This window comes from Aspergillus chevalieri, chromosome 2, assembly GCF_016861735.1.
Source record: "Aspergillus chevalieri M1 DNA, chromosome 2, nearly complete sequence".
Taxonomy (NCBI): domain Eukaryota; kingdom Fungi; phylum Ascomycota; class Eurotiomycetes; order Eurotiales; family Aspergillaceae; genus Aspergillus; species Aspergillus chevalieri.
Genome location: NC_057363.1, coordinates 960,024 through 971,886, shown reverse-complemented (window position 1 = coordinate 971,886; position 11,863 = coordinate 960,024). Strand labels below are relative to the sequence as shown.

At 50.5% G+C, this 11,863-nt stretch overlaps 6 protein-coding genes across 6 annotated transcripts; 1 reads left to right on the top strand and 5 right to left on the bottom strand.

Moving 5' to 3' along the window:
* Positions 1 to 157: 157 nt before the first annotated feature.
* ACHE_20330S (DUF803 domain membrane protein) lies at positions 158 to 2,597 on the bottom strand (the record flags this gene model as incomplete). The annotated part of the gene is made up of 2 exons (XM_043284621.1): positions 158 to 1,602; positions 1,661 to 2,597. The coding sequence occupies 2 exons, from the start codon at positions 2,595 to 2,597 to the stop codon at positions 158 to 160; spliced, it is 2,382 nt and encodes a 793-aa protein (XP_043133394.1).
* A 953-nt stretch (positions 2,598 to 3,550) lies between these two features.
* ACHE_20329S (uncharacterized protein) lies at positions 3,551 to 3,978 on the bottom strand (the record flags this gene model as incomplete). The annotated part of the gene is made up of 2 exons (XM_043284620.1): positions 3,551 to 3,779; positions 3,839 to 3,978. 2 exons carry the CDS (start codon positions 3,976 to 3,978, stop codon positions 3,551 to 3,553), a joined length of 369 nt encoding a protein of 122 aa, XP_043133393.1.
* Positions 3,979 to 4,032: 54 nt separating this feature from the next.
* ACHE_20328S (uncharacterized protein) lies at positions 4,033 to 5,245 on the bottom strand (the record flags this gene model as incomplete). The annotated part of the gene is made up of 7 exons (XM_043284618.1): positions 4,033 to 4,118; positions 4,230 to 4,309; positions 4,369 to 4,476; positions 4,525 to 4,623; positions 4,675 to 4,721; positions 4,877 to 4,933; positions 5,054 to 5,245. The coding sequence occupies 7 exons, from the start codon at positions 5,243 to 5,245 to the stop codon at positions 4,033 to 4,035; spliced, it is 669 nt and encodes a 222-aa protein (XP_043133392.1).
* A 1,221-nt stretch (positions 5,246 to 6,466) lies between these two features.
* On the bottom strand, positions 6,467 to 8,260 carry ACHE_20327S (WD40 repeat domain-containing protein; the record flags this gene model as incomplete). The annotated part of the gene is made up of 1 exon (XM_043284617.1): positions 6,467 to 8,260. The coding sequence occupies one exon, from the start codon at positions 8,258 to 8,260 to the stop codon at positions 6,467 to 6,469; it is 1,794 nt and encodes a 597-aa protein (XP_043133391.1).
* A 255-nt stretch (positions 8,261 to 8,515) lies between these two features.
* RPT2 (proteasome regulatory particle base subunit RPT2) lies at positions 8,516 to 10,097 on the bottom strand (the record flags this gene model as incomplete). Its single annotated transcript, XM_043284616.1, has 4 exons — positions 8,516 to 8,769; positions 8,821 to 9,889; positions 9,959 to 10,024; positions 10,095 to 10,097. 4 exons carry the CDS (start codon positions 10,095 to 10,097, stop codon positions 8,516 to 8,518), a joined length of 1,392 nt encoding a protein of 463 aa, XP_043133390.1.
* A 631-nt stretch (positions 10,098 to 10,728) lies between these two features.
* On the top strand, positions 10,729 to 11,571 carry ACHE_20325A (E2 ubiquitin-conjugating protein UBC1; the record flags this gene model as incomplete). The annotated part of the gene is made up of 3 exons (XM_043284615.1): positions 10,729 to 10,989; positions 11,052 to 11,335; positions 11,397 to 11,571. The coding sequence occupies 3 exons, from the start codon at positions 10,729 to 10,731 to the stop codon at positions 11,569 to 11,571; spliced, it is 720 nt and encodes a 239-aa protein (XP_043133389.1).
* Between the last annotated feature and the right edge of the window lie 292 nt (positions 11,572 to 11,863).

Here is an 11,863-nt window from a genome sequence, read left to right as displayed (position 1 = left end):
AAACACTGCACAAGAAGAATAAAGACAATGCCGAACCACTAATATTCCACATGAAAAACGAAGATGCAAAAAATAGAAAAAGAACATGTATGTACCAATAACCCGCCGAAGTGAGCCGGCCCACTCCTTGAGAAGCTGTCATGTATGCGCTTGTATTTCATTGCTGATGCGTGTTCCCTGATGCAGTGGATTGTTGTTCGCTTTCATCGCCGTAGATGGCGGATTCGTTGATTGGTGGTTGTTGGTGTTGTTTGCTGCCTCTACGGAGGAGACCTCCTAACCATGTTGGTCCGCCGCTCCAGGAATCACTGAGGCTTCGAAGGCGGTTGAGGCTAGAGACATCTTCGTTGTTGTCTTGATGTCCGCGGTTGATGCCCCGTGGGGGAGCCGGGGTCGAAGGACCAGTGGGTATCCCTCCTGTCGAGTTGAGTCGACCAGTAGACACATTAAATGGAGAGTCCTGGTTTTCGTCGACAGCGCCGTCAGAGTCATATTCTGCCTCTCGGGATTCACCTGCTCTGCGAAGTGCGCCGTCCAAGACAGTCGTGCTTAATTGCTTCCTCCTGTCTGTCCTTCTCCTGCCCTTTCGCTCTTTCACCGGGCTAGACTCGCCGCGGCGGAGAGACTCGGCTACTACTGCACTGAATCCGCCGGAAAGAGCGGGAAGAAGCGGACCAGGCGAGAAACGCATCGAGATGGAATTGCGCATCCTACGGGCTGGAGGCGTTTCCGGAGCGGCAGGCTGGGCGGGATCGGCCTCTGGCGCCTCGCTGTCGTCATTTTGTGGGGCATTGCTCTCCGCACCTGGTGCAGGTGGAAAGCGGAGAAGAACCGTCGATCCCATGGTTTGGTCGGGAGTCTGCTCTGGAGGAGTAACCGGGCGAATCTGGGGTTCTGATGCCGGGGAGTCGACAAGGCGTTCCTGAGAATCAGCCCAGGGATTCGTGATAAGCGAATGAGGAGGTTCGGGTGATGGTGCACGAAGTGATCCAGTGGTCAGTGAATCTTCTAAAGAGGGGGCAGCCGACAGAATGCCCCTGGGTGTAGGGTGGTCGTCTTCGAAACCATCAATGCCTTGGCTGAGTAGTGATCCTCTGGGTGATGACGGCTCCTCGTCATGAGCCTCGGGGACACGTTGTAACGACTTATGTATCCTCGATTCTGGTCCTGGCGGTGATACATCAACGTTATCATGATAACGCTCCCCGGCTAACAGACCGATTGCCTGCTCCTCATCGTCCGCAGAGTAGGTCGACTCATCATCCGCACGGACTCTACCGCTTGTGATGAAATATACACCAAGGAATGTCATGAGACAGCCACCCACGAATTTCCCTGCGCGCTGGGCACCGAAGGACTCGAAATCACGGTAAAGAATGGCACTGCCGATAATCACAGAGAGCGTAAAGAGGACAAACTGAGTCGGGATCACTTGGGTCGAGTCAAATCGCTGAAGCGCTCGGTTGATGTAACGGATTTGCATTAAAGCACTGAAAACAAGGACAAACACCAAAAGATAGGTGATAGGGAAAGTGATCACATGCCATAGAGTGTACGACAACAATGAAGATACGCCTTTCGTTGATAAAGCAGTATATCCACCTGTATATAGAATTAGTAACATGCGGTAAATAGCGCATAATACAGAAGGGCGGCATACCAAAGAGAGCAACAAGCCCAACGTCGATGAGAATAGTCTGCGAACCATGCTTCGCGCTCGTCCACATGAGAGCGACGATTAAACCCGCGGTCAGACCCAAGTATAGTTCAAACTCCCACTGAGTTATCATTACCCAGATATCGTGGGGGCCGATTTTTTCCTCGGACGATTTCGCACTAATCACGACCACCACAGCTCCAGCGATCGAGACAAACACACCTAATAGATCCCGTTTGCGAAACTGCTCCTTCAACATAAATGGCGCAATGACACAGTTGGAAATTAAGGCGACGACGCCCAAAGGCGAGACAATAGATGCTGGCGCAAAACCGTAGGCCATGAAATTGCCTGTCTCCCCAAGGACCATGAGCACAATGCCAACCCACCAGTACGGAGAACGGAGGTACGATTTGCGATGGGTCTTATCCTCGGGTTGGATTGTTTGGTCGGAGAAGATAGATTCCTGTAAGCCACCATGCGAAGCAGACTGCTCGCCTTGTTGATTCCGAGCACGGGAGCTGCCCTCGCGCGCATGTTGCAGGTCTGGGGATTCGTCCCGATAAGGCTCGAAAGTTGGCTCGTGGTGTCTTCCTCTTGGCTCGTCATGGTATTCCTCAGCAGTACCGTTAGCGCCCGCTGCATCTCTGCCTGGGTGCGACCTTTTCCAATTCGACTCCCGTTGTATCCTATCACGCATCCATTCTTTATCAATTCGAATATGAGCGTAACGCTGGATATTGAGGGCGAGAGAGATCAACACATTCCCGGCCAGGGCTGTAATGATACCGATTAAGGATGACCATTCGTGCATTCTCCCAGCACCCCCACTTCCATGGCCATCTGAGAGTGTCTGATTCGAAGGAACGGATGACGGAACGATAGTCGAAACGAACCCAGCGAGCAGACCTGCTGCTAACGGCTCTTGGGTGTGGCCCATTGCTGGCGAAAAGCCGTGGGAAGAAAAGAAGAAAATAAAAAAGAAAAGTCGACTGGGCACTGGCCCTGTACGAAGGAGGGAGTCGCTGTAGGCTAATAATCAGGCGATCGCGAGCTTCGAAGGATCGACTATCGTGTCAAACCGCCGCGAAGATCACCAATAGAGGTTCACAACAAGAGGATCGCATGTACCCCTCCCTCTTCGACTGGCACTCTGATCCCGAAAGAGATGGATTTCTTCGCGTCAACGCTGTGGACATCGGATCACGTCGCTGAAGGTGCCCGCATTCTGGTCTGGATCGATGTTGAATCCCCTGAATAAGCCCGTGCGCGCGATAAGAGAGATCTATCGCGGAATCAGGGGAACGCTTTCTGCGTATCGCTAAATATAACAAGAACGGCTGTAGAACTATCGCGTACTGTACTAGGGGTAACTTGTAGATGAACGGAGATATCGGAAGAACCGGGGATCGAAGGGACCGCGGAAGAAGTGATATCGAGCAACAGCAGAATGTATAGAACACCCAAGCACCAACAAAACCCTCTCTCGATGGCAATGATGAAGAAAAGGAGAGGAAAGAGACACAAGCAAGAAGAAAAGAGGGAAAGAGGAGAAGAGAAAGACTGAAAGATGTACTCAGCTGGATAATAAGCCTCACCGCCTTCACATCCAACGTCATTTTTCTTTTGGGTATACGAACTATATCTATTTTATCTTTTCTCGTTCCCCTACGTATTCATAGATAGTACTCTGGCATTCGTTGGAGGTCGATGATTCAACACGTTCTGTTTACGATCAATCTACAGATATGGCTTTATGACTTTGAACTGCGTTCATATAGACAAGAAGCTTTCCTGATATTGCTATCGCGGTAAGGCTTGTGCAGCGTACAGGCCACCGAACTAAAACCAAAACAAAACAATCAAAATCTCTCTGACAGACCGACAGGAAGACTAGTGAGCCATTTCCCGCAATAGGTCCAAGGACGGCATGAAGAGGTATGCGCCGCCGTGGGATTCCACAAATGGGTCGAATTCGATTTTCTTTGCCTGCTGCTTGCTGTCGACAATGTTCATGAAGAGTTTCTTATCCTCGTTAGTGGCATTCTTGACGCTGTTCGTCATTATGGAATCGGCTCCAGGTTGCACAGGAGTCCTGGGTGGGAAATAATCGTTATTGAACCTATTTAGGAAGAGATGCAGTCAGCTTATCACTGATTCTCCAGACCAAGGGCGAGAAACATACCGTTGGTAATAAACTCGAACCCAGCTCTGAGGCTAATCTGGTAACAGGCGAATAGAAGGCCACGGTCCATAATTGTCTTCTTCTGAGCCAGCTCTTCATCTGTTGCTTCGGCCCCGTACGGGATGCCGCGGCGCATAATGTCGAACTTTACCTCGGCAATATTATTGCCAAAGGCACTCTGAACGTCCCCTCAAGGCCTCGCCTTGCGGATATGGGCTGCAAAGGGGCACTCTGATTGGTCATTTTTGGTGAAGTGGAAGTCGTCCTTCTCAGCGCCTGCGGATTATCGGCATCGCGATTCGTTTCCATTGGGAGGCACTTGCAAATACCTGTCAGGAATAATCCATCTTGACGGGAGAAGTGATGATGATTGATCTGGAGACTCACCACTCTCCCAGCGTCCAACCAGGCGCGTGCCTAATTGTTCTGGAGCATATCCCAGACGGGAAGTCTCTCGCTGTAAAAAGCTGCAGGAAGCCAGTCAGCCCAGGGACAAGAACACTATATTAAACAATGGATAGCATACTCTTTGAATTCCAGGAAAAAATGTCTCAACTTCCTAGAGGCCATGTAACTACCATCCTTAGCCCAGTCGGGTTCATTGTGCCCCCGGCCGCGTCCGGTAATAATGACCCTGGAGTTGTCAGCCTAGTCATAGTGGCCGTCTGTTTTGGTACCTTACCCTGGCGGCGTGCTTCTGAAAGATTTCTTGCGCGTGTTGGCCCTTGGGTCATTAAGACCCTCCAGTTGAGGCTGCGCGATACCATCCTTGAATCCAAAGCTGAGTGCAAATTAGCCAGATGAACTCACAGCAATAGCGGCCCATACTCACTGTTCATTGCCTCGCGTTTTCAAGTCCTCTCCATGAATTATTTCGACCTTTTTTACACAGAATCCTTCAGGTAGGGTTCTTCCATCTGCTCAAATCGCGTATGCACCCTGTCCTCACCACAAATCAGCATTACCCCATCGACCCCCTTTCGAAACGAGTCCAGCCAAAGCTCCTCTCGGTTTCAGCCCGTTGGCTCATTCACCATGCTGTGGAATTGACCGTCACGGAAGGCTAAGCCCTGCAAACCTTCCTTCCCCAGCTATAGAGATGTCAGCAATGTTCTCCTGCTGCCCTGTATTCTGGAGATGAAGATCCAAAAGAGAAAACGAAATTTGTCGAGAGAGGCCAGCCATATGGGGAGAAGTTCCAGGAGACTCACCTTTGCCAGACCGCCGTAACTGAATGTGGTGTTGACACCAGCAATTTGCAGCACCGGCGGGCCTGTAATCTTGCCCTGGCGCCGCGCACTATTGTAGAAAAAAGTCTCTGTTCGCATGTCTTGGGCACTACTGGCGGGGTGTGATGACTTTGTTGGCCATTTCCTCCAGCTGAGGCTTGAACTTGGAGGCATCTTCGATGTTGAAGAAATAGAAGACCTCATAATGCTTTAACAAACCAGGCCTGCTCGTTCTTCAGCCTTGCACAACGGGCTTTTTATAACGCAACCTTGCGCTGTGGCTTACCGTCTGGCATCACACTCGTCCCGAGGTATACACCTTACAGGTGACGAATGCGCTCTGGTTTCGAAGGTGAATGAGATGCTTCCCATTTTTCAGCCTGGGGTCCACGCCCCTCAGCTTAGCCCAAAGCCTGTGATGACTCAATCCTGAGTTTGTTTCGGAGTGGAAGTCACAGGCTGAATGTAGCAATGTCGCACTGTATACACCACTGTACGCCAGACAAGTCGCTAGTCAAAAGTACATCCCTGACAGTTCTGCAGCCATAGATCATCACAGTCAGCCATCTACAAATTTCGTCGCTGCAGATTATGTTACTGTTCAAGCAGAATAGTGTCTTGACTTATTCCGTAGCAAAATGCAGCACTCATGGCCTCCCTTAACGCCCTTCCCAGCATCAACCCGGTCCTCTTCCCTTAATTTAGACCATGAGGTAATTACTGCTATTTTAAGCATCCGAAAATACTCACTACGCACCCTGATGAAGTGTGGAGAACGGTGGAAGGATAGCATCCTGCAGTCGTACCCTAAGTACCAGAAAAGTCTATTATTGGCAAATGGCCGTTCTGTACGGCTGCATCCGTTCGTGCAGCATAGCTTAACCCCACTCCCGGCGTTCAAAATCATAGTTAATATTATTGGTGTAGCTGCGCCATTTGACTTGTACGGCTGAACTGACTGCTGACAGTTCATCAATGGCTTGATACCCCCGTACACTGCCGACGATCGCTGCATTTCTGCTTACTATGGTCTTGGAACCCTCGGGAATACAGATCAGGACAATCTGATTTGGATCCCATGATCCTCCACTCCGCGGATGTTGGTCCCTATACTTACTGTAAGAAAACACTGACTTTGTAGAAGAAAGAGGGGATGTACGAAGAGACTATGCCAGAGGCAAAATGATATGTAGATAGACAATAGTGAAGGGTGATGATAAATTAGAGATAGAGAGCTAGTATACAATCGCAAGTGGAGCAGAATTCCCTGTCCCATTTATAATGCCTCTCAGGTCGCTCACAGATCTGCTCAGTGAGCAAAATGCGGAAGCCTGCCTGGAAAATCCAGTATTTGCATTAAACCAAGATGAAAATACTCTGTACAATCGCACAATATCACCGCCTAGCCTTCTTCTTATCAGGCTGCTGCTCCTCCTCATCATCACTAACCTCCCGATAAATCGTCTTCGGCTGGGTCTCCTTCCACGCCTTCGTGAAAATCGGATCCTTCTCAGCCTTCTCCGCATACTTCAACAACGCCTCTCTTGGATCCTCATCCCGCATCGAGCTAAGCGGGATATTCTCCCGGATATGCCTCTCATCAGGCTGCGACTTGGCAAACGGCGTCTGCAGGGGTAAATGCGGCCGTCGGGGATCCTTCGGTCTTCCCGATGCAGTAAGACCGATAGTAGGGTGTCGAGCGGACCAAGTCGAAGAACTGTAATGCGGGATTCCGTTGGATCCGACGACAACGTTTTCGCCAGAGAGACCCTGGGAAAGGTCCATGGTGAGATTGGGGTCGTCATCGACATGCCGGCGTTTGGGGGCTTTGGACATGACCATTGCGGCGCCCTTTGTGGAGGTTTTGGGGTTGTAGAGGACGTGGGTTTCGGCGTTGGCGGAGCCAGTGAGGATTTGGTTGAGTTTTTCGTGCCAGAGGACGGTGATTAAGGGTGAGCCTGGAGTGACTGGGGTGACGAGCTCCGGTTTTAGAGTTGCTGGGTTTAGAATGTGTAGGTGGCCCGTTTCGGAGCCTGTGAGTACATTTGCGGACGTAGGGGAGAAGATGATGTTCGATGTTGGGTAGCGGGTAGAGCTGGATGGGTGATGGGCGGTAGTGACCGGTTGCTTGAACTTCCTGGTATCCCAGAGCTTGATGGTATCATCGCCGCCCTTGGAGATCACAAGTCGCCCATCTGAGCTGACATCCAACCCGCTGGTCCATGTATCCCGAGTGTGCGCATCCCTAATTTCCCCACTGGGTCTATTAAATGGCCCATTGCCACCCCACATCAACAAGCTCCCATCAAGAGCCGCAGCGACAAGGATATTGCTTCCACCTTGCTTCGGGGAGCCCCATGCGACAGCAGTCATTTTGCTTCGACCAGCAGAACCCGCCACCCTCGACTTATGCACGATAACTTCCTTCTGTGATCGCCCAACGTTGGCATCCCATATGCGTACCGTGCTGTCAGTCCCAGCAGTAACACAGAGATTGTAATCTGTCGGATTCCAAGCTCCACTAGTCACCTCCGATATATGACCCTTTGTATTGTGAAGATCCCTCAGGTACATATCTCCCTTGACAAACTCGACGAGTGTCTCGCCATCTCGATCCAGGATTCGCGGCTGCGGCGTCGCGGGCACAACCATGACATGACTCGGGGTGATGGGATTAAACGCTGCGTAGTGAACGGCATGTGTTTCCTGCGCGGCGGACTGCTTCTTCACGGACGGGTCGACAGACTTGAATGCGCGTATGGTCGTCGGCGTCATAGAGGCAAAATCATGTAACTTAATCGAACAATCATTAGACCCGGTAATCAATCGTGACCCCGACGGGTCTACGGTCATGGTTGTCACGGCGCGTTCGTGTGTTTTGATAAGAAGCTCATGCGAAATCGGAAACTCGTCCTCGTCGTCTTCATCCGAGTCATTATCGTCGGAATCATCGTCATCGTCATCACGGGCCTCCTGCTCTTCGGGCCTTGTCTCGAATTCTCCTCGAGTATCAGCGCCTGCGCTGTCAGTTAACTCTTTCTTAGTATCATCGCCATCGGGCTTGACAGAGACTTCCGACCGCTTGGTGCGGTCAATCTGCGCGTTTATATTGGTAGTTCGTGTTTGCTTCCCGAAGCTGGTCGGGAAGAATTGTTTGAATGTTTCCTCGTCAAAGCCATCCATGGTCATTAATCTGTAGTTCTAGAATTGATGAGGAACCATCGACGGTCGATGTTGGTTTTGCTCGTCATATTTGCATTGTTTGCATTGTTTGCATAAAATCTTCGGCCGATGACGACATGGTTTTGATTCTGCTCAATCGGGAAACGCTACTCTGTAGACATCCTACGACTACGGAGTACGAGAGAGATGATAATTCATAAGTTTGGCTCGTTTCGTTATTAGAATACAACCATTAGACCACGGCCCCTGTGTAGAGCGTATCTACAGGTATAACCCTTCGATAGGACCGCCATCCTGCTTCGTCTTCATAATCCGTTCCTTGGCTGCACGGAAGTCGTCCATTTGCACCCTCATCCGGCGTTCTCTCAGCGCCATCAGACCAGCTTCCGTGCAAATGGCGCGGATATCGGCACCGGAGAGATCGTCCTTCTGGTTGATGAACTCATCGAGGTCGACGTCGTCACCGAGGGACATCTTCGAAGTGTGCAGGGTGAAGATCTTCTTCTTGGTGTTTTCTGCGAATTGTTAGTGAGACTATTCACTGAGGTGTGATCAAGGATACTTACGATCGGGGTTCTCGAAGAGAATCTTCCGGTCAATACGACCTGGCCGAATCAATGCAGGATCCAAGGTTTCGATCTTGTTTGTTGCCATAACGACCTTGACGTCTCCGCGGTCATCGAAACCATCGAGCTGGTTGAGAAGCTCAAGCATAGTACGCTGGATTTCACGCTCTCCGCCAGAGCTGGAGTCGTAACGCTTGGTACCAATCGCATCAATTTCGTCAATGAACACAATCGAAGGCGAATGCTCAGCAGCGACCGAGAAAATCTGGCGAACAAGACGAGGACCATCACCCAGGTACTTCTGGATAAGTTCACTGCCGACAATACGAAGGAAAGTAGCACTGGTTTGGTTGGCCACTGCCTTGGCCAGCAATGTCTTACCGGTACCCGGAGCACCGTAGAGAATGACACCCTTCGGAGGCTTGATACCCATCTCTTCGTACAACTCGGGGTGAAGCAATGGAAGCTCGACCGACTCTCGTACCTCTTGTACCTGTGACTCAAGACCACCAATGTCTGCGTAGGACTCAGTCGGCGCCTTATCGAGCTTCATCACTGAGACAAGAGGATCGGATTCCTCGGTCAACACACCGACCACCGAGACGGTCTTGTGATGCAACAGAATACTCGCACCGGGCTCCAGGAGATCCTTGTCGACGAAAGACATAATAGACACGTAGTACTCGGGCCCTGTTGCGCTCGATACAATCGCGTGGTCATCGTCAATCAATTCTTCCAGGTTACCGACACCCATCGGACTCCCTCTCATGTCATCGACCCGGCTTCTCTCATCGGCATTCCGATCCATAATATCCAAGTCGCCCTGGCTGACGGGACCCTGCGTTGCTTGCGCCTTGGCTTTGCGCATACGTTCCATGTTTTCCACGTATTCTTCCTCGAGCAATAAGTGGTCATGAACCCGTTGCATCCGTAGGTAACGTAGTTTACATCGCGACGTTGGGTAGATATCGGGAAGTTTGGCTGCGGTACTCGGGCCCGCGGCCTTTCTCTTCTTACGTCCGATGCGAGTGGTCGGGGGAGGAGGGGGCTCGTATCTAGGCTTGTCCTTCTATCAAGACGCTGCGTCAGCTTTGTCCATGACCATCAAGGTTGCCGGAAAGATTTAGAGAGAACCTACCTTCTTGTCCTTCTCGTCTCTTCCGTCCCCACCGGGGCCTCCGCCAATGTTCGATTGTTGATTACCCTATTTTCAGAACATGTTAGAGCAAGGTCATTGAGAAAACAAGGCGATAAAGCAACGCTTGGGCACACACCATCGTTAAGATGCAGCTGCAATAATTATTGAGGAAATGGTTTGATATACAAGAGAGCTCCCCTAGGCGCAGTTATATCGCACTTCCAGGCAGCACTGCTGGGAAATGGAGCGATGGTGTTCGAAGGAGGTGATGTGATGGAAGAGAGCTGGAGCTGTTGTCGCCATCCGTGTCCAGCGTATGTTGCACGTGATGTACCGCCTTTGTCATATAGACACCTCAGGCATTCACTATATGTCTTGGGTCTGCTGCTGCGTCACTTTTTCGAGGACTGTTGATTTATATATGATTTTACTGAAAGTTGAGCTCTGGTTTACAAGCTATTAATACTAGTGCTTGCTAATAGGCAATCATTCGCAAAGCCCACGCTATCCTTAAATTCCAATATCGCCGATCTTACAGTGGTCGTTCCCCTCATCTCGAGTTCTAAACTAGTAAGTGGGATATTCTTTGAACACTAGATGCTGGGGAATCTCACCTTCTCTGCGGACAAGGAATGCTGACGCATAGCCATATCAGAAGACGAGATCTCAACGGCGACGGATCGAACATTCCTATCTCAGTCGAACTGCCCTAAAACCGCCACCCTCTCAAGCTTACATACCTCACGACTTAGTCGCACGCAGCTAGCCCAATGGCTTCCCACAGATCTCGTCGCATTACGAAGGAGCTCGCGGATATCCACGCGGATAGCCAGTCGCAAATCGGGGCGGAACCTGTGGGTGGTGATGAAGATATCACCCATCTTCGCGGTTCATTCCCTGGTCCCCCAGGTACTCCATATGAAGGAGGCACATACTACATTGATATCAGGATCCCTCTTGAATACCCATTTAAGCCGCCAGTTATGAAATTCGAGACCAAGATCTGGCATCCCAATGTTAGCAGTCAAACAGTGAGTGCCACGGTTCCTTGGAGTTATCGCAAGAGGGAATGCCTAACAGGTGCCTCTACTAGGGCGCGATTTGCCTCGACACCCTATCAAGCGCGTGGTCACCAGTCTTGACCGTTAAATCTTCCCTTTTGTCGCTACAGTCCTTGCTCAACACACCCGAGCCCAAGGACCCTCAAGACGCAGAAGTCGCCAAAATGCTTCTCCACAACCCGAAAGAGTTTGAGCGCGTTGCCCAACAGTGGGCAGTGATGTATGCAGGAGCTCCGCAAAATAACGCAGCTGAGGGTAGCGCGGGCGAATCTCTTCGGGGACAGGAGCAGGGACAACAAAAGGACGATCTGGCAAAGTGAGCTGTCTTGTCTCTGTTTCTCTTGCGACGCGATGCTTACTTATCTATTACCTTGCAGATATGATGGATACAACAAAGACCTAATTGACCGGTTCTGCAGTATGGGATTCGACGTCGAGCGAGTCGTTGGTGCTTTCAAGTACGTTGGAATTGACCGGTCTGATGGGGAGGATTATGAGCTGGGCGAAGAGGAAATGGGCGATATCACTGCAAGGCTTCTGGGAGAGTCATGATTGATGCGTGATGAATGATCTCGAATTTCTTTTGTTTTGTCTTCAAACTGGGATACATGGTGCATGGCGATGCTTTTTGCTGTTCTATCTACGGCTTTATTCAGGATATAAATGTCTATACATAGTTCTCTTCCTTGATCTTCAGCTGGTTTCGATAAGGCTGATAAGAGCGGAGCACGTGGCCTTGACTTCATTTTTGCTCTTTCAACCACCACCACTCTTTCTTTCTCATGACTAGATGAAATAATTGACCTTCGTCGCTATATGCTTGCTGAGAAGCTTTGCTCTAGCT